This window comes from Phacochoerus africanus, chromosome 11 (genome assembly GCF_016906955.1).
Source record: "Phacochoerus africanus isolate WHEZ1 chromosome 11, ROS_Pafr_v1, whole genome shotgun sequence".
NCBI lineage: Eukaryota > Metazoa > Chordata > Mammalia > Artiodactyla > Suidae > Phacochoerus > Phacochoerus africanus.
Window position 1 is genome coordinate 106820895 of NC_062554.1, and position 19717 is coordinate 106840611.

General features: G+C 43.5%; 1 protein-coding gene across 1 annotated transcript in view; it reads right to left on the reverse strand.

Moving 5' to 3' along the window:
• SLC26A3 (solute carrier family 26 member 3) overlaps positions 1-14009 on the reverse strand; it is a 29740-nt gene extending 15731 nt beyond the window's left edge. The window contains exons 1-10 of the mRNA XM_047754043.1: positions 13834-14009; positions 13210-13349; positions 11887-11997; positions 11459-11631; positions 9737-9901; positions 8709-8861; positions 8162-8244; positions 3322-3469; positions 3095-3208; positions 2910-2987 (exon numbers count right to left, since the gene is read on the reverse strand). Of these exons, the coding sequence (XP_047609999.1) occupies positions 2910-2987; positions 3095-3208; positions 3322-3469; positions 8162-8244; positions 8709-8861; positions 9737-9901; positions 11459-11631; positions 11887-11997; positions 13210-13349; positions 13834-13964 (1296 nt within the window). The 5' untranslated portion in view covers positions 13965-14009. The remainder of the gene's footprint in view (positions 1-2909; positions 2988-3094; positions 3209-3321; positions 3470-8161; positions 8245-8708; positions 8862-9736; positions 9902-11458; positions 11632-11886; positions 11998-13209; positions 13350-13833) is intronic.
• Positions 14010-19717: the final 5708 nt, after the last annotated feature.

The window sequence follows — 19717 nt, forward strand, 5'->3', positions numbered from 1 at the left end:
CCTGGGAACCTCCATATGCCGTGGGAGCGGCCCTAGAAGAGGCAAAAAGACTGAAAAAAAAAAGTGACAATAGAAAATATCCTTATTTTGAGGAGTTTTTTTTTTTTTTTTGGTCTTTTTAGGGACACACCCTTGGCATATGGACCCAGGCTGGGGATCGAATCGTAACTGTAGCCGCCAGCTTATGCCAGAGCCACAGCAACACGGGATCCAAGCCATGTCTGTGACCTACTCCCCAGCTCACAGCAACGCCAGATCCTTAACCCACTGAGCAAGGCCAGGGATCAGACCGGCATCCTCATGGATCCTAGTCAGGTTTGTTAACTGCTGAGCCATGATGGGAACTCCAATATACTGGTATTAATATTGTAGTGTGGTTGTATAAGATGTTGCCCCATGTTAGCTGAGTGAGGAGTTCATAGGACTCTTAGTATAAAACAGGTCAAGGGCCACCGGCAGAAGGGACCTAACATTTTTTCCTTTCATTAGGTATTCTTTCCCATTTGGTCAGTATTCCATGGGAAAACAATTTGAAAATAGGTAACCAACAAGGACCTACTGGATAGCACAGGGAACTATACTCAATGTCTTGTAATAACCTGTAATGGAAAATAATCTGAAAAAGAATAAATTATAACTGAATCACGTTGCTGCACACCTGATACTAATACAGCATTGTAAATTAATTGAACTTCAATTAAAACTTTTTTTAAATTAAAAAGCAAAACAATCTGGGAGTTCCCTTTATGGTGCAGCGGTTCCCAGGCTAGGGGTCGAATTGGAGCTACAGCTGTCAGCCTAAGGCACAGCCACAGTAACACAGGATCTAAGCCACACCTGCAAACTATACCATAGCTCACAGCAACGCCAGATCCTTAGCCCACTGAGCGAGCTCAGGGATCGAACCTGTAGCCTTATGGTTACTAGTCAGATTCGTTTCCACTGCACCACAACGGGAACTCCTGGAGACCTACTTCTAATCCTGGCTTTGTTACTTATTGTCTGTGTGTTTGGGGCAAATTACTTAACCTATCGGAACTTCAAGTTCTCCATTTATAAAATAGGGAGGGAAATAGGACCCATCTCAAAGAGTTGTTGCAAAAATTAAATGAAATAATGCAAGTGAAGTATTTAGCCCAGGGTGTGGTCCGTGATAAACACTCAGTAAATGATAGCTTTTATCATGAATATTATTATTGTTGTTGTTGTTATTCCACAAACATTCTATTATACCTCTGACTGCAAAGGACATAGAGATAGGACATAGTCCACCAAAGTCTGCTGGTTGTTATCTGGGCCTTTTTCCTTGTTGGTTGGTAGCTGGAACAGGAATTTGTCCCAGATTTCTAAAGTCCCAGTGTGGTCATCCCAAATCTGGCCAAATATATCTTCAAGCAGTACACAGTACTGTTGGCTAAAATTATGTATTTTTCATATGCTAAACTAACTGATTTTCAAAGGAATGACAGGATAGGAGTCAAGAAGTCACCACCAAAGAAACAGAAGAATAGGAGTTCCCAGGGTTCCCATCGTGGCTCAGTGGAAACAAATCTGCCTAGCATCTATGAGGACACAGGTTTGATCCCCGGTGTCACTCAGTGGGTTAAGGATCTGGCGTTGCTGTGGCTGTGGTGTAGGCTGGCAGCTACAGCTCCAATTTGACCCCTAGCCTGGGAACCTCCATATGCCACAGGAGCGGCCCAAGAAATGACAAAAAAAAAAAGTACGTCTCCAGAACGAGAGCCAGTGCCCCATGTCCTACTTCAAAGTCCCAATAACACCACAAAGAACAGTGTGTTGGCTATCATCTGCTTCCCTCAAGAGCCTGTGTTTCCTAGGATCCACTGTTATTTTTGTATCTGGGTCTTGCAGCAGTGGACAGAGCATTGAACTAAACCCCCAAAACTGACAGTTCAGGAGAGATGAACAGAGGAGCGTGAGAGTAAAGGTGCAAGGTGAGGGTCTGGCTGTTGGCTCCCATCCAGCAACCTGACAGCTTTGGTCCTGGAGTCAAACCATACCTTGGGAGCTGCAGGGCATATTCCTAAGAACAGGTGGTGTGGCTGGTGGCACAATTCTCTGAATTCAGTAGAGACCCTGATGACCTCAACCTTTAAGAAAATCTTCCAATGGAATACTACTCAGCCATAAAAAAAGAATGACATAATGCCATTTGCAGAAACATGGATGGAACTAGAGAATCTCATACTGAGTAAAATGAGCCAGAAAGACAAAGACAAATACCATATGATATCACTTATAACTGGAATCTAATAGCCAGCACAAATGAACATCTCCTCAGAAAAGAAAATCATGGACTTGGAGAAAAGACTTGTGGCTGCCTGATGGGAGGGGGAGGGAGTGGGAGGGATCGGGAGCTTGGGCTTATCAGACACAACTTAGAATAGATTTACAAGGAGATCCTGCTGAATAGCATTGAGAACATTGTCTAGATACTCATGTTGCAACAGAACAAAGGGTGGGGGAAAAAATGCAATTATAATGTATACATGTAAGGATAACCTGACCCCCTTTCTGTACAGTGGGAAAATTAAAAAATTAAAAAAAAAAAAGAAAGAAAATCTTCCTTCAGTCAATCCACATAGAAGCTGCAGTGCCAGGGTACCCTCCTATCTAAACATGAATTATATCTGGGGCTCTAAACACAAGAGTTTGAAGAGCAGAGTTGATAAGGTAGTTGGGTACCTGCATTCCTGACATTCACAAAACACTGCCAGGAGAAAAAGCAATATTTTTGGTTCATAGACTATTGGCTAAGAAGGGTACTTGGCCCTTGGTAGATACACCACTTTCCCTAGTTCAGTTTGTGCTCCCAGAGTTTAAGAACCAGTTTCCTTGATTCATCACCTGAAGGAGAGAGACATCAGCACAAGAGAGAGGAGTGCTACCTTTTGCAGAGGCTCCAAAAGAAATCCAATGGCTAAGATGACAATCAGCACGATGATAGCAGAGATAAGGCCAGCAATCTGTGAAGAGGAAAAACATGCTCATCACACACTCAGCTTTGCCCCCGGGCTCCGAATCCCCAGCGGCTCCTGCTAGGATGCACCTCACAGCCAAGGTCCTGCGGTACCTGAGTTTTGCCTCCCGTACTCTCCTGGACCCCCGATCTGGAGAGGGCGGTACTCGCTGCAAATCCTCTGAACGACCCGCCGAATATGTTACCCACTCCCAAGGCTACTAACTCCTGATGGGAGAAGAAGGAGGAATCTTTCTTAGTTGTGGCACCATTGATGCATCATGTATGCAAAGGATCATTTGAAGTTGCGGGATTAGATCTGGCATCGCTTGTATACTGACCTGATTGCCATCAATCGGATAATCGTATTTGAGAGAATAGACGCTGGCCACAGAAAAGGCCACAGCAAAGCCAACAACAGCAATTCCAAAGCAGTCTCCTATGGTGTCTTGTAAAGTCTGTGCGTCAGGGGTGATGGGGGCCTGAAACCTGAAATTGGAATTAAGCAAGTCAAGAGTGTCGCCAACCTGCTTTTAAACCTTTGCGGGGGGCATCCTTTGTTCTCAGCAAAAGTCCAAATTCCTTAGCAGGCCCCCAGTACCCTCTCCCCCACATCTTGCTTGGTTGTTCCCATGTCCCAGAATTTATGCTCTAGCTATCCAGGTGCTTTTTGTTTGTTTCTCATCACCCATCATCTCTCGCCTCAAAAGCTTCTAATGTGCTGTTCCCTCTGCCTGAACCATTCCCCCATCCCCATCCATCCCTCCAGAAAGTCTTTTCTCACACCCAAGGTCAGGGTTAGGTGAGAGTCTCTGTTTCTAGTTTTTTTGTGTTTGTCTTTTTTTTTTTTTTTTTTTTAAAGCCACACCCATGGCATATGGAGGTTCCCAGGCCAGGAGTCAAATCATAGCTGTACCTGCTGACTTACACCACAGCCACAGCAAGGCCAGATCTGAGCCGCATCTGTGACCTACACCGCAGCTCATGGCAACACCAGATCCTTAACCCTGAGGGAGGCCAGGGGTTGAATCCCAGTCATCATGGGTACTAGTCGGGTAAGTTACTGCTGAGCCACAATGGGAACTCCATCTGTGCTTCCTAGTTCTTGATGCCTCCTGTTCCCATTCTTCCTTCCCTCTGACTCCCCACCCAGACCCAGAGCAGGCGCTGCAACTGGTTTGATCTTTTATGACCAGAACCAAACATGCTTAATGCATGTATCGGGTGGTCAATAATTGTCAGGCAAATCAACGAATGAATGAATGCAATCTAGGCAGAGTTGTGCCTCACTTTGGAGTACGACTAGTAAGCATTTAGCACCACTGAAAAACCTTGGAATCTGTTATCTTATGGTTGAAGAGCAATGCTGCCTGAATTTGATATAAGACTATAAACCCAGCCCAGTGATAGTGATAAACTGATATGATTTTGTCAGTATAGCCACATTCTAGTGTACAAGCGACATAAGCTTTGGGAAAGATGTCTCAGCTCCCACTTGTATTGTTACATTGGGTTGCAAAACTTCACCCACCGTGTCTCTAATAGTTATCCATGGATGAAGAGTCTGAGCAAAAGCAATTCTGAGACAAGGAAAGCAAGTTCTCCCCTCTCTCTTTTTTTTTTTGTCTTTTTTTTTCAGGGCCGCACCTGCGGCATATGGAGATTCCCAGGCTAGGGGTCAAATAGGAGCTGTAGCCACTGGCCTATGCTACAGCCGCAGCCACACCAGATCTGAGCCTCATCTGCAACCTACACCACAGCTCACAGCAACCCCAGATCCTTAACCCACTGAATGAGGACAGGGATTGAACCCGTGTCCTCATGGATGCTAGTTAGATTCGTCTCCCACTGAGCCACAACAGGAACTCCCTCCCCTGTCTTGATAACAGTAATCTTTCATGGAAAACCCTTTGCAAACAGATGGGCATTGGACTCTGCCCTGCTGTCCACAGAACTGCTAGAGCCAACCGTGGCCCTGATGGAGAGCGGGTTTCCACATAAAATGATATGGTGTGAAGGATACACCCAAGTCACAGAGGATACTTCTGTGATTACCTCTCGCGAATTTAGAGCAGGGAAATATTTACCATTGTATTATAAAAGTACAAATATCTTACACTCAACATCACTTTACTAAAATGCTCAGCTCTTATAAACATCTGTTTCTGATCTAAAACAGGAAGTGGGTTAATTGGGTCCACTCAACTCTTTTTAAATTGCTGTTCGTATTTCGTAAATATTTATGTTGATAAGTTTTCAGTTTTCATTTAGAAGGAGTACTATTATTTCATATCCTGCAGCTTTCATATATAAGAAAGTGAGCTTGGAACATTATACATATATATGACAATCTAAAATCAGTGATATAATTACAATTTGCATTGTATACCCAAATAACCAGAAGCCTGTTATTATTCTTTCATTCTTGCCTCGAAACACCAAAGACAGAGTAGTACAATGCAGATTTACAGTCTGAAAATTTGTTCATCTCCTGGCTCTGCTACTTACCCTCCCAGAGCCAGTTTCCTCATTTGTAAAGTGGTTATAATAACACTTGTTCTCCTTCCTTCTTTCTTTCCTTCCTTCCTCCCTCCCTCCTTCCCTTCCTTCCTTCCTTGCTTTCTTGCTTTCATTTATTTATTTATTTTGCCACACCTGCAGAATGTGGAAGTTCCTGGTGCCAGATCTGAACCCATGCCACAGAGCAGCATCCTGAACCACTGCATGACAGTGCTGGATCCTTAACCGCTGTGCCACAAGGGAACGCCACCATTCTCTTTTCTTCATAATTTTTGTGAGAGGGTCGAATAAAATAAGGAATGTGAATACTATTCACACTCTGTAAAGTACAATGTGCCTGTTAGCTACTATTACAGGGTCCCTCTGGCATCTGAATATATCCTTTGTGTTTCTTTTACTATTTCGATGATCACTTTCTTTCTGCCAAGTTATTTGCATGCGGTGTGTGTGACTTCACAAAATCACTTCCAGGGTGTCATACTCGTTGACAGCACATCAGTAATAATGAGCAGTCATTATCTTCCAGTTCTTTTCTATGTGCAATCATCAGAAATTTAAAATGCCCACTTGCTCATCACCCAGAAAAAAATGGGAGTGTAAAAAGCATGAAAACGCCTAGTTATCTAATTTAGGTGCTAAAGTAGGAATATCAGTGATGCAGTTTGGACAATTACAGTAGGCCTGGCACGTCAGGACATCACACATATTAACTCACTTAATCCTTATAAGAATCCTATGTAATAACTGCTATTTTTAGCCCCATTTTAACAGCAGAAGACATTAAGGCACAGAGTTTAATTATTTGCCCAAGATCAGGAAGCGAGTCTGAAGTAAATCCCAGACACTCTGTCTCTAGAAAGCATGAGTTTGCTTACTGGGCTACACAGCCTCTCTGGAGAGTGTAATGACCTATAAATGTGAGTTACCCCCCTTCCCCACCTACACACACCATGGGGAGAAGTCCATTGACATTTTAAATATATTTACTAAGCAATGTCTCTAAGATTATAATTCACTGATCTTAAGTTTATCTTTTATTTCCAAATCCCTTCTGCCAAGAGCCTCTAATTTTCTTTCTTTCTTCCTATCATCCATCTATCTGTCTAGTTTGTGTCTCCCAAGACGTCTAAAGTGTAATCACTTGAAAGTTGCAGAGTGATTATAGGAATAGTCTTTCAGCGTTAGCTTAATTTCTACCATTTAAATTAAAAGTGTTCTGGGAGTTCCTGCTGTGGCGCAGCCAAAAAGATTCCGACGAGTAACCATGAGGTTGTGGGTTCCACCGCTGGCTTCGCTCAGTGGGTTAAGGATCTGGGTATTGCTGTGAGGTGTGGTGTAGGTCACAGATGGGGCTCAGATCCTGTGTGGCTGTGGCTGCAGTGCAGGCCAGCAGCTATAGCTCTGATTTGACTCCTAGCCTGGGAACCTCCATATGCTGCAGATGTGGCCCTAAAAAGCAAAAAAAAAGTGTTCTGGAGTTCCCATCATGGCTCAGTGGTAACAAACCCAACTAGGATCCATGAGGACTCTGGTTCGATCCTTGGCCTCGCTCAGTGGGTTAAGGATCCAGTGTTGAAGTGAGCTATGGTGTAGGTCTGGAGACACGGCTTGGATCTGGCGTTGCTGTGGCTGTGGTGTAGGCTGGCGGCTACAGCTCCAATTTGACCCCTAGCCTGAGAACTTCCATATGCCATGAGTGTGACCCTAAAAAGCAAAATTAATTAATTAAAGTATTCTTTGTGATCCAAATATCACAAGTATGAAACATGAATATCTGGTGATAAGACTATTTTTTGCTTAAAAAATACAAATTTACCTTTAATAGAATTTAGCTGTTTTTAAGTCAACACTGCAATGCATGTAAATGCTAATTCCTGGAATAATTCTCAAATACTCCTAAGCATGGGAGGAAGTGAGGGTTGGGATTTTTGGTTTGTTTGGAAGGTTTTCTTGTGTGTGTGTGTGTTTAACAGGAATACAACTTTTCCTTGGTAAGCAAGTTGGAAGAAACTGATGCTATGGCCAGAGGGCAAGGAGAGGAAAGAACGCAAAACTGGATCTCCCGCATCAATCCAATAAATGCAATTTATTGGAAGATGTTTTCAAATTCCTTGTACAACCTAGACCTCCTATCCTTTTGCAGCAGTAAGAGTTGTTCTGAGCTTGTTTTGAACTTGAGCCGAAAGGACAGAGTGTGCCCATCTGGAATGCTCAAGCAGCGTGTGGCAGGTATGCTTTCAGTGTCTCCTTTGAACTTGGCCCCAGTAACCTCAAACAAAACACTACATATTGTTTATAGTAATTTATGGTCAAGGAAATCTGGTTTCACTTGTTTTTCTTTTTCTTTTTTTTTCCGAGGGGGAGCAAGTTTAATTTGCCTATTTTTCTACTTTCACTATCTCACTTTTAGCTGCATGTGCGTCTCTTCTCTGGTTTCTGAATTCTTCCACACAGACATGCTTTCAGCTCTTGAGAACTGCAGGCTCTATGTCCTCTGTGGCATCTTCCTAGAAGCATAGTTAGCTTTCCCAAATGCATCTCCAATGCCAGATGCAGGGAGGCCTCTGAGATGGGTTAATGCATTTCAGCATGGAATCTTCCCTCACCACTGTTTACCCTGTAATTAGCGCTTAGAGAGGCTGTCATAAGAGACACACTTACCCACTTTTCATCTCCCCAATCACAGCCACTTTAAACCTGTTTTTGAAGTCAAAGCCATAGGACACACCTGTCGCGATCACAGTCTGCAAAGTTGCAAATTGCCCGAGTTAGAAATGAGAGATGTAACTAAGAGTCTTGCTTTAAAAAAAAAAAAAAAAAAAAATTATCAAATCCACCCCTTGGCCTATCAGATAAGAATCTCAAGCTCAGGCTTGGCTACTTTTTGCAAAGTCCCGAGGCAACTGTAATGCGCCACCAAAGCTGAGAACCACAACTGCATTCCAAGGGTCTATCGCTGTGTTTCACAGAGGTCTGCTCTCTGCACCGTCCTTGTCATACATGGAAAAGGATAAGCCCACATCATCAAAGCAAGTTATTCAATTCCGAATGGAGAGAATTTAATATTGTTTATAAATATTATACCCAGAAACTGCAGAGAGGGTGCCTGTCCCACTGAAACCTCCAGTTCTACAGAGGGCAAAGGGCTTTTGACATAAAAACACAAGACTAATGAATTATGAGAGGAAGTCTTAAGATGATCAGTTACCATGATGAGTTCAATTGGGATGGGCACTGGAAGTTTGGCTTTGTAGCGCTGATTTATTTCTTTAACCACAAATACAACAAATAGGATAACCAAGGATGTCACCAGGTCTGCGATATTAGTCTTCTCAATTTGTGAGAAAACGGAAATTAGTACCTAAAAGTATAAAAATAAAAAAAAATTAACAAGTGCTAATGTATAATTAGGATACAATCGTTCATTAATTCCAAATAGATAAAAGTAACATAAAAGCAAAAGGACTGACAGATTGGTGGCCATTCCCTGTTCTGCTCGTGTCAACCATGAATGAGGAGTTGCAGAGAATAGGACGAAGATGAGAAGGTCACATTAGCATAGTATGTTCCCAGCACTGGTTTGGGGATTCTCTTTGGCTAGTATTGAATTTTTTTGGATGCTTTTCACATTTCCATAACTGGTTGCTTCTGCTTTTAAGTCCTGTTGCCATCATTTCTTATTTCACAATCAACGCTATTGCTCCGTCCAGGGAATAATCTTTGACTGCTCTCCGATAGTTTTTCTTAGCATGTATCTCCTTAATTTCTGGCTTTTTTTTTAAGGTTCAGACCCCGAGTATTTCTTCACTGGCTCTACCACTTTTGGAAAATAATTTCCTAGCTAACTGTGCACAGTTCATAATTTTTAAAAATAATTTCAATCCTTTTCGCTTGGGATTCCTTATTTTATTCTATTTTATTTTATTTTGTTTTTTGGCCACACCCATGGCTTGTGGAAGTTTCCTGGGCCAGGGATCAAGCTTGTGCCACAGTAGTGACAATGCCAGATCCTTAACCCACTGAGCCACCAATTTCTTTTTGTTCATAGTTGTGGTAGATTTTCAGCACTGTCCTCTTTGCCACTAACTTTTTCTCCATGGGAATAAATTTCACAGCTTATTAACTTCTTCCAAGTTGTAGGTAAGCCCCCAGCAAAGGCCCCAAAGGAAAGTTCCCCAGAAAGAGGGTAGTAACATTTACATATTTCCATTTTTTGGAAGCAACAGGAATACTTACTTTGAAGAGTGAAAATGGATCAGTGTGGGCTGGGACTGTCAGCTGCAGCATAAATTTGAGCTGGGAAACCAAAACGTGCACAGCAGCAGCTGTGGTGAAGCCACTGATCAGGGACTCGGATAGATAAATCACCACGAAGCCGAGCTTCAGGACCCCCATGAGCAACTGCAAAGAGAGGGCAGAGCCTTTGTTAGTGCGATGTGGAGCCCACCTTGGCAAGCTGAAGGATCAGCCACCAAAACGGTTGAAAATATGGAGATGCAGCCTGCACTCGTGTGCCTTGAAGATGCAAGAAGGAGCTGTCCCCTGGAACGCTTTCCATTCAAGGTACCTCCCTCTGTTTCCTTCCTCCACCCCAGCTCCCACGGTGGAATGTTCCTTGGTGTTCAACTAGCCAAGAAGTCTAGTACACCCCCAAGAAGTAACAGGCTTATTCTTTGCCAACCTTTGAAGGTGCAGTATCTTTAGGAGACCCACCCATTAACCTTTTGTAGTGGAATCTTATCTGGCATCAGCCCTCATAAATATTCCCATGGAATTTTAAGTTACCCTTTCTAGCTGCTGTCGCATGCGCAGCTGACCATCCATTCACATTTGCTCAAACGAGTTGCTTGACTTTCGTTAAGAAATACGTTCCTTGAATTTGACTAGCATCCACAAGGACGCAGGTTTGATCCCTGGCCTTGCGCAGTGGGTTAAGGATCTGGCATTGCCATGAGCTGTGATGTAAGTCTCAGACACCGCTCGGATCCCACGTTGCTGTGGCTGTGGTGTAGGCCAGCAGCTACAGCTCCAATTTGACCCCTAGCCTGGGAACCTCCGTATGCTGTGGGTGCGGCCCTAAAAAAAAAAAGAAAAAGAAAAATGTTACCGCTCATGACATCAGAAGTACTCAGTTTTAACTGAGGGCAACAATGGTTCGTTCCCCCCAAACATCTGTTTTGCAGTAAAGCGAATGGATAGATACTTGGCCTGCCTCTCCACTCCTGTCCCTGGAATGCAGCCGCGGCTGTGAGTTTGCAGACACACTAGGATCAGAAATGCATTCAGACCTCATTGTTAAACTGACCCCATTGTTGATCAGGAAGACATAGCACTTATGCTGTGGTTCAAATTGACTCCTTTTTTTTTTTTTTTTCCCTTTAAATATTGGCTTTAGCCATAATATCATTAACCATAAACTTAGGCAACATCTTGAGTGGTGACATTTTTCCCACCAACAATGGTGGCAGGGGTGTGGCTGGGGCGTGAGGGTCGACACTTTCCATAATCCTTTTCGCCTTCTCTAAACTTTTGAGATGGACAATTCAGAGTGCTAACCCCCAATCTCTTCCAATTAGATTACAGTCACTGAGGAATTAGAAAGATAACAATTCCTAAGTTGCCATTTTCTCTCTCCCTGCATGTTCCTGTTTAGTGAGTGTATCACTTCCCAGGTAGTGTCCTGAATGCAGCCTTACACTGTCACCGCAGGCGCCTCCCCGGTCTCATCTCCCCCTCTCTCTGGACCCGTGCTCACTCCTCTCCGCAAGGTGGGACCTGCCCCTCCTCTTCCAGTTGTGATGAGTGACCCTTGTTCTTTCCCAGGGGCCACTGAAGGAGGGATCTAAACTAACAGGAAGAGTTGGGAAGGGCAGGGGGCAGGAAGGAGGAAACCCAGAAAGAGATGTGCCAGTCAGGACAAGTGGATTGGGGAGGGGAGACCACATGACAAGTGCTTACCTGAATGATGCCAGAAAGAATTGTGACTGTTGCAGCCACTATCACCTTACGGTCATCTAGTGCCGAGTCATTACCCACGGAGCTATTAGAGACTGTTGGATCAACTGTGTCGGCTGTTGGGGTTAATCTCACCACTACTGCTCCCACCATCATACTCAGAACTGGAAAAGGACCTAAGGAAGAGAAGGTGAATTGAAGTCAATATCGGCCTCCCCTTGGCACCATTGTCTTTCAACCGCAACGGAGCATGTGAAAAGACTGATGTCTGGAGCTCAGGCCTGCCTCCCCAAGCCCTAGTCCTAATTCTTAGGTAAAACTATGACTTCTTTCTGGGATTCTGCACAATTTGGAATTGAAACGGCATGTGTCTAATGGCATGCAGAGAGAAAAAGCAATGCGATCATTAATTAGCCTCATAATACACTTACCCACAGATATGTGTCTAGAAGTGCCCAAGAAAAAGTAGATTATGACTGGGAAAAAGGCTGCATACAACCCATAGCCTGGGGGGATGGTGACCAGCAGAGCAAATGCTAGACCTGTGAATATACAAGCATCAATGTCCTTATTTCATGCACAGACGTTTTCATTAGGTTCTTCAAGTATTTAAGATGGCACCTGAACAATTATTAACTTGAATGTATCAAAAATGTAAATGTAAGAGCTAAAACTATAAAACTCTTGGGGGAAAACTTGGATGGAAACTTCTGTGACCTTGGATTAGGTAATAGTTTCTTAGAAGTGACACCTATAGCATAAGCAACCAAATCAAAAACAGATGCATTGCGCTCCATCAAAATGTAAAAATGTGTGCTTCGAAGGATACTATTCAAAAAAAAAAAAAAATTAAATAACCCACAGAGAGGGAGAAATTATTTGAAGATCATAGCTTGGATAAGGGTCTAGTATCCAGAATATATAATAAATTTTGCAACTCAACAATAAGAGATACATAACCTAATTTTAAAATGTGCAAAAGATTTAAATAGACATTTCTCCAAAGATGTACAGATGGTCAGTAAGCACATGAAACAATGCTCAACAGCATTAGTCATTAGGGGGATGCAAATCAAAATCAACATGAGATGCCATTTCATACGCGCTAGGATAACTAAAATAACAAAGGCAGACAATAACAAGCATTCATGAGGATATGGAGAAATGTGAACCCTCACCATTGCTAATAGGTTATTATATGACACAGCAATTATACTTCTAGGTATATACCCAAGAGAACTGAAACATAGGTTCACACAAAAATGTGTGTACAAGTGTTCCTAACAGTATTATTCATAATAGCCACAGGGTGGAAAGAATCCAAAGGTCCATCAAGCAATGATTGGACAAACAAAATAGTCTATCAATTCCTTAGAATATTATTCAGCCATGAAAAGGAACGAAGTACCCATATGTTATGGATGACCCTTGCAAACATTCTGCTAAGTGAAAGAAACCAGACACAGTAAACCACATATGATTCTGTTTGCATAATATGACCAGGATAGGCAAATCCATTGAGAAAGAAAGTTTTTACTAGGGGGAATGGATGGAGGGGTGAGGGGGCTGGGGTGGGAAGTGATTGCTAATGAGCAAGAGATTTGGGGGGTGGTTACAGTGAAAATATCTTGGAAGTAGACAATGGTGATAGTTCCATAACCTTGTGACTATACCCCCAAACACTGAATTGTACACATCAAAAGGATGAATTTTGTGATTCATGAATTACATCTCAAAAAAAAAAAAAAAGTTACCTTGCAGCACAGCCACCATCCCTGTGCTGATTCCAGAAACAATATCACTGAGTAGCCATTCCTTTATGCGGTATGCTGGCAACCAAGATGCTATGGGGAATGAAGAGAGGGCAATTCTCTTGGCCTTTTGTGTGGAACAGCTGGAAACATTGAAAGCCACAAGTCACTTAATTACTATCCAATTTTAAGTTCAGGATCTAATTGTAGATGGAACATTGATAAAGCCAATCATAAATGATCATTTCACTAGCTTCCCAATACCATTCACCTCCTTACCCATAGCCACTGCTCCCCCAGCCATCACCAATGGTTTTTTTTTTAAGAAAATTGTCCCTTCTCTTTAGCCGTGAGAGAACTTATTTGCCCTCCCCAGCTTGCACTGGACCACAGTTTGTTGGAGAATTCTCCTCTGTCCTCATCTGTCAGTCCTCTGAGGTGGAAGGATGGTGTGCATTGCAGAGACTACTTCCCAGCTCTGGCAGAGAGGGAGAGGTTTGGAAATCAAAGGTAAAAAGACTCTGGAGACTGTGGGCTACAGCTAGAAAGGAGAGCTTGGAAGCTTAAACAGTTCAGAAATGGTGCTTCATTTACCCCTACTGCCCGTACCTTAAAAAAATGTCTTACCTGCAACACTGTTTGAGATGATCCAGAAAAGTCTTATGATGTCTCTGTTTCTTCTTATGCTCTTCCCCGAAAGCGTTTGCAGAATACACTGGCCTGGCCACCACATACTGATTCCCGATGGCTTCGATCATTTTGCTTTCTCTGACGGCTGTGGCGAGTGGAAGACCTTTGGAACTGTGTGGCAAACCCTTCTTGCCTTTAGCAGGTTAAAATGCCTGAAACCAAACAGAGCTTGCTTCTTAAATAACTCGGAGATAATGTGATGCAATTTACAGATGAGTGAGCTCTGCACTGAATGTTACCACCTTTTGAGATCAAAAGAGGCTGGATTAAGGGACCTAGATTGTGTTTTGTGACAGTGATATCGCTTTTTACCCTGATGCTCTGGACACAGCTCTGTTGGGTAAGTAAACAAGGGCTTTGATTTATATTGAAAAGGCTGCCAAAAGCAATAGAAATTGACTCAGTTTACTAATGAGTGAATGCATTTTTGACTTGTAAAATGAGATCTCAAGAAAGGAAATTACTTAAATTTTTTTCAGCAATGTTTCCTAAGTTATGGCATCGGAGTCCTGGGACAGATTAAAGTCTAGTCATTGTCCCTAACTCTAAGCGAGGCTGTTCCATTTTACCCATCAGAATTTCTATGATACCTTATAAAATGCTTTTAATTTGTCAAATTCAAGGATATTGCACATTTCTTATTGTTTCTGGGAATTAAATGGATTTTTTTTCTCTTTCTTTCTTTCTTTTTTTTTGCCATAGCGTGCAGCAGCAACTTGATGGCGCATCTCAGTTCCCAGACCGAAGATCAAGCCTGGACCAAAATGGTGAAAGTACTGGGTCCTATCCACTAGACCACCAGGGAGCTCCCAAATGGAATTTGATAATTTAAAGTTGAGAAAACTGTAGCACAAAGTAAGTATCACTTTGTTACTTACTTCACTAGTGATGGGATTTTTTTAAAGGAAATATATTGGGCAATTTGCTTAACTTTTTTTTTTTGTCTTTTTGCTATTTCTTGGGCTGCTCCCGTGGCATATGGAGGTTCCCAGTCTAGGGGGTCGAATCAGAGCTGTAGCCACCGGCCTATGCCAGAGCCACAGCAACGCGGGATCCGAGCCATGTCTGCAACCTATACCACAGCTCACGGCAACGCCGGATCGTTAACCCACTGAGCAAGGGCAGGGACCGAACCCGCAACATCATGGTTCCTAGTTGGATTCGTTAACCACAGTGCTACGACGGGAACTCCTACTTAACCTTTTTAAGCTTCATCTATATGCCTGTAAAAATAATACTCAGATTTCAAGGTGATTGTGAAAATTAAATGAGAATTTTTTTTTCCCCTTTACCTGTGGCACCTGTGTGGCATATGGAAGTTCCCGGGCCAGGGGTTGAATTAGTTGGCTGTGGCATAGGCCAACACTGGATCAGAGGAGAACCTGTGCCCTTATCCAACTGGGCAAGGTTTGGGACTGAACCTGCATCCTCACAGAAACAATGTCAGGTCCTTAACCCTCTGAGCCACAACAGGAACTCCCAAATGCAAATGTTTTCAAGGCATCTAGCATTGCTTCAAAGCATCTTGCACACTATAGGCATTCAGTAAATGGTAGTTATTACTCTGATTATTTGCATTTTCTGTACAAGATGTTTACTTTTTTTGTTCTTATCTCAATCCTATTTTATTACAATTAAAAGATCAATTTTGCAAAACATTTTACGCGCATTACCTATTTAGCCCACACAATTCATACAGCGAGTACCGTGTCCAAAATGCAACATCTGCTTTGAGGCTTTGCTATTGCTTCTACCACAGGCAGCTTTTCTGTTGTCCAGTGTGAACCCAATTGAAGAACCTTCCAATGAACTTTCAGCATTTCCCCCTCTAATCTTGGTTCTGTATTTACCCATAATACCCAGAGTTTTATTCCCAGACCCCAATCACACTTATTAATTGAATTATCTCAAACTAGATTGTACCTTGTTTCATGGGCTTCTCCCATAGCTCGAGGGATTTTTCAGCATGTTTGCTGAGCTCAAGTTATAACCAGGAATCAGAGGTTGGCCTCAATTTCTGGCCCCACCTGATATCTGACACCCTTTTCTTTCCCCACCCCATTCCCTAGCTTCCTCCAAAGTCCTCTCTATTGTCCTTCTCTGACTACAATGTAATGCCTCTGCCCCACCCTCTGGCTTGACCTCCAGAATCTGAGTCCCTTTGAACACTGTTATGACTGTTAACCTTCCTGTGCTATTCGTTTTTCTTTTTTTTTCTTTTTTTTTTTTGCCTTTTTGCCTTTTCTAGGGCTGTTCCCACAGCATATGCAGGTTCCCAGGCTAGGGGTCTAATCGCAGCTGTAGGCAGCAGCCTACGCCAGAGCCACAGCAACCTGGGATCCGAGACACCTCTGTGACCCACTGAGCAAGGCCAGGGGTCAAACCACAACCCCATGGTTCCTAGTCGGATTCGTTAACCACTGAGCCACGAGGACGAGAACTCCTTCCTGTGCTATTCTTTCTGAGCCTTCTCCATCCCCAAGCTGCCGGTCCTTCTGGGTCCCATCTCCATCTGCTTTCCTGCTCTCCCCACCTGTTCTGGGTGTCATATCTCACCACCTATCTAGTACATCCCATCGTCAAGTGAGCTTGTACGTGAAGTGGGGTTGGCTTATTCAAGACCGTGCCTTGCATGGATTTTTGTCCTTATTTGCCAATTACCAACCATATGGTGGAGTCATTAACACAAGATCTAATCCACCATGGTGACTCTTGACCCTTGAGGTCTCTTGCTGAGACTGTCTTTCAAGGATAGCTTTACTCCTGCGAGGTATCCAGCCTAGCCAACCTTAGGTTGAAGAAGACTCGGTACTGTGCATTTTAGACCTTTTTTTGGGGGGCGGGGAGGAGGGCTGGTGATGCACCCTGGGCACATGGAAGTTCCTGGGCCTGGGATCAAACCTGTGCCACAGGTGCGACCTGAGTCACAGCAGTGACAATAACAGAGCCTTAACCCGCTGTAACACCTGGGACCTCCTATGCATTTTATGTCTGGCACATGCTTCTCCAGATGGAAAAAAAAAGATGCCACTATTTTTGTTGCTTTAGTCATATTTTCACCAAGTTGTTCATGGACACTCATTAGTTCTCTTCCTTAAGAAAGATCCCGAAAGTTTTTTTTTTTTTTTCCCTTCCTTTTGGGGCTCTCTGCCAAGCCGTGGTCTAATCTTTTTGGCCAGTGACACTGACGGGAAATTAACTACATCTCCACAGGCTTCCATCCCTGAGGGTGGCCATGGCTGGCTCTTTAGTGGGTCAGAGCCTGGGCTCTGGCCGTCCTGCAGGAAAAGGCCTCCACGTCACGCCCAAATGCTGACTACGAGGGGAGTGCTTGAGGGCAGGAGTCAGAGCAGCTAAAGAAATCCTTCCAGAATTTAGAGTGAGCGAGAGACCTGGAGTGCTACCATCCCAGTCCTATGGTTTTCCCCTCCTGCTGTCTCTGCTCCCCAGAGCTACGGCCTGAGAGTCCACACACAAGGACCATCTGAGCCACTGGATCGGCCACCCCGTGGTGCCTCTGCTGTGAGACGCTCTGGCTAGTCAGAAATTCATGTCATCTCCATTTCATCATTTCTGGAATTCTTGACAATGACCTACTTTCGTTAGGAATTCAAAAGTCATTTTTCTTAACTTTAAAAAAAAAAAACCCAACACTGAACTTGTTACCTTTTCCCCAGAATTCTTGGGAAATGTTTTCTCGGTTCCTAGAATCACAATTCCACTTCCGAATATTGCACTCCTATTAATGTATGCCTTTTCATGTTCTATCTTCATGACTCCGATTTCTCTCTGGGTTCCTTAGGGTTTCAGTAGTTTTGAGGGGCTGGAAATTCCCTCTCAGGGACTTTTTCTCCTAATAATTTTTGAACTTCGAGCCTCGTTTGTATACCTGTCCACTCTTATTTCTTTTCCAATGATGTGTTCTTTCTAAATTTTTGGCTTTTATTATTTATATATTCCATGTATAGACACACACACACACACACACACCTACATATATCTATATACCTTAGTCCTGCAGCTTAGACACACACATTTCTTTCTCTCTGATTTTTTATTTTTTCCTGAGCAGAAATTTAATAGCGCGATTAATTTCTAAAGTTCAGATTTTTTTCAAATTTAACTATCCTGATGTATTCATAACATTTTGATATTTCTAGGAATTACAGATTATCGTGTGCATGTCTCCCCAACCCCCCTGAGTTCCACCCACCCCAATCTGTGGCCCAGCATTGAGTGTCTTCACCTGGCTTCCAGTTACCTGGGCTCCTACCTCTATCATACCCACTCCTAGCCCCTAAGAAGCGTCAGGGGCCCTGACCTCTGCACTCTCAGCGTTAACCCTCTCAGCGTTCTTGCCTTTCGAGGGTCTGCCTTTTCTGCAGCAAACAACTAATTTGAACCAAGATGCTCATAAGCAATGCTAGTATTTTTCTTTAATTAGTGGTAATTTGAAACCAGGGGGCAAACATGTGTGCTTGAGTATTTCCCAGCCCCTCCCCAGTCACGCTGGGTACCACCACCTTCCCCAAGAGGGCTTCTCCGTGACACCACCCCTCAGGGGCATCTCAAAATATCCTGGGCCAGTCTGTGGAAAACCAGAGGTAAGCCAGTCCTGTTTCATGACTTGGTCCTTGGACAATGAGAAACACAGCGGTGTCTTGATAGCTGTTTGGGGCAGGGATGGGGGGAGCGTGGGGCAGAGGAGGTGAGTGAGCAAGCAGAATAATTTTTTGGGTACTTTCAGAGGGACCCCAATCTGCATGAACCAGAAATCAAGAACACATAACTACATATTCTGGTTGATGTCAAGCTGAATGGAAGGGGGGAGATGATGGCATCAACCTCGGAACGGGTCAGAGTGGCAATGGGCTGGGGGATGGGAGTGAAGGTGAGTGGGAAGGATGCTGGTGTAGAGAGATCACAAGAGGTCAGAGGCTGGGGCAGGCCATCCTTTCTAGTTAAATGCTGTGATTCCTGAGTGCCTGAGTCCCTTTTGAAACTCAGTATGGTAATTAATTAATTACGTTGTGATAGAGGTGTGAACCTGAACCTGGTAGCTATTTCTTGGAGAGAAATAAATGGGTCCATTTTCATTTAGCACATAACAAAACACTCCTATTTTCCTCAGTCTTGATCCTTGAGTCATGATCCTGAGAGCTATCAACATTTCACAAACCCAGATTTTTTTTGAAGCTGAGTCTTGCCTTGAAGGAGGCAAGGAGGCAAGACATAGGAGGCAATTAAAGGTGATAGGAGTGGAATGAGGGTCCTGTAGATGTGGGGAAATATCTCCAAAGAGTCCCCTGGCAATATGGCTAAAGGAAAAGATTTTGGATTCTTCCCCCCCCCCCCCCACAATAGTATGGATGATTCACATAGCTCTGGTTCACTGTCCGTAGTGGGCAAGGACATAACAAGTGTCTTGTATTAAGAAATCTGTTTATGTGACTTCTTTAATTTATAGTGGTCTTATAACATCTTCTGGGAATGGCTCCGTATTATCTTCATCTTAGTTCAGACCCTAATCTTATTACCATTGACAACGCTTATTGGCAGTTATTATTATGGGTCATCTGCTGAAAAACTAAGTCAAACCTGAGTTGGGAGGTACAGCAGAAAAGAGTGAGAATTTGGCCACTAAGTAGACCTGCCTTCCCATCCTTGCTTAGCTATTGCTTCTCTGTGTTGCTATGGGCAAGCCCATTTTTTTTTTTTTTGGTCTTTTTTGCCATTTCTTGGGCCGCTCCCGCGGCATGTGGAGGTTCCCAGGCTAGGGGTCGAATCGGAGCCAGAGCCACAGCGACTCAGGATCCAAGCT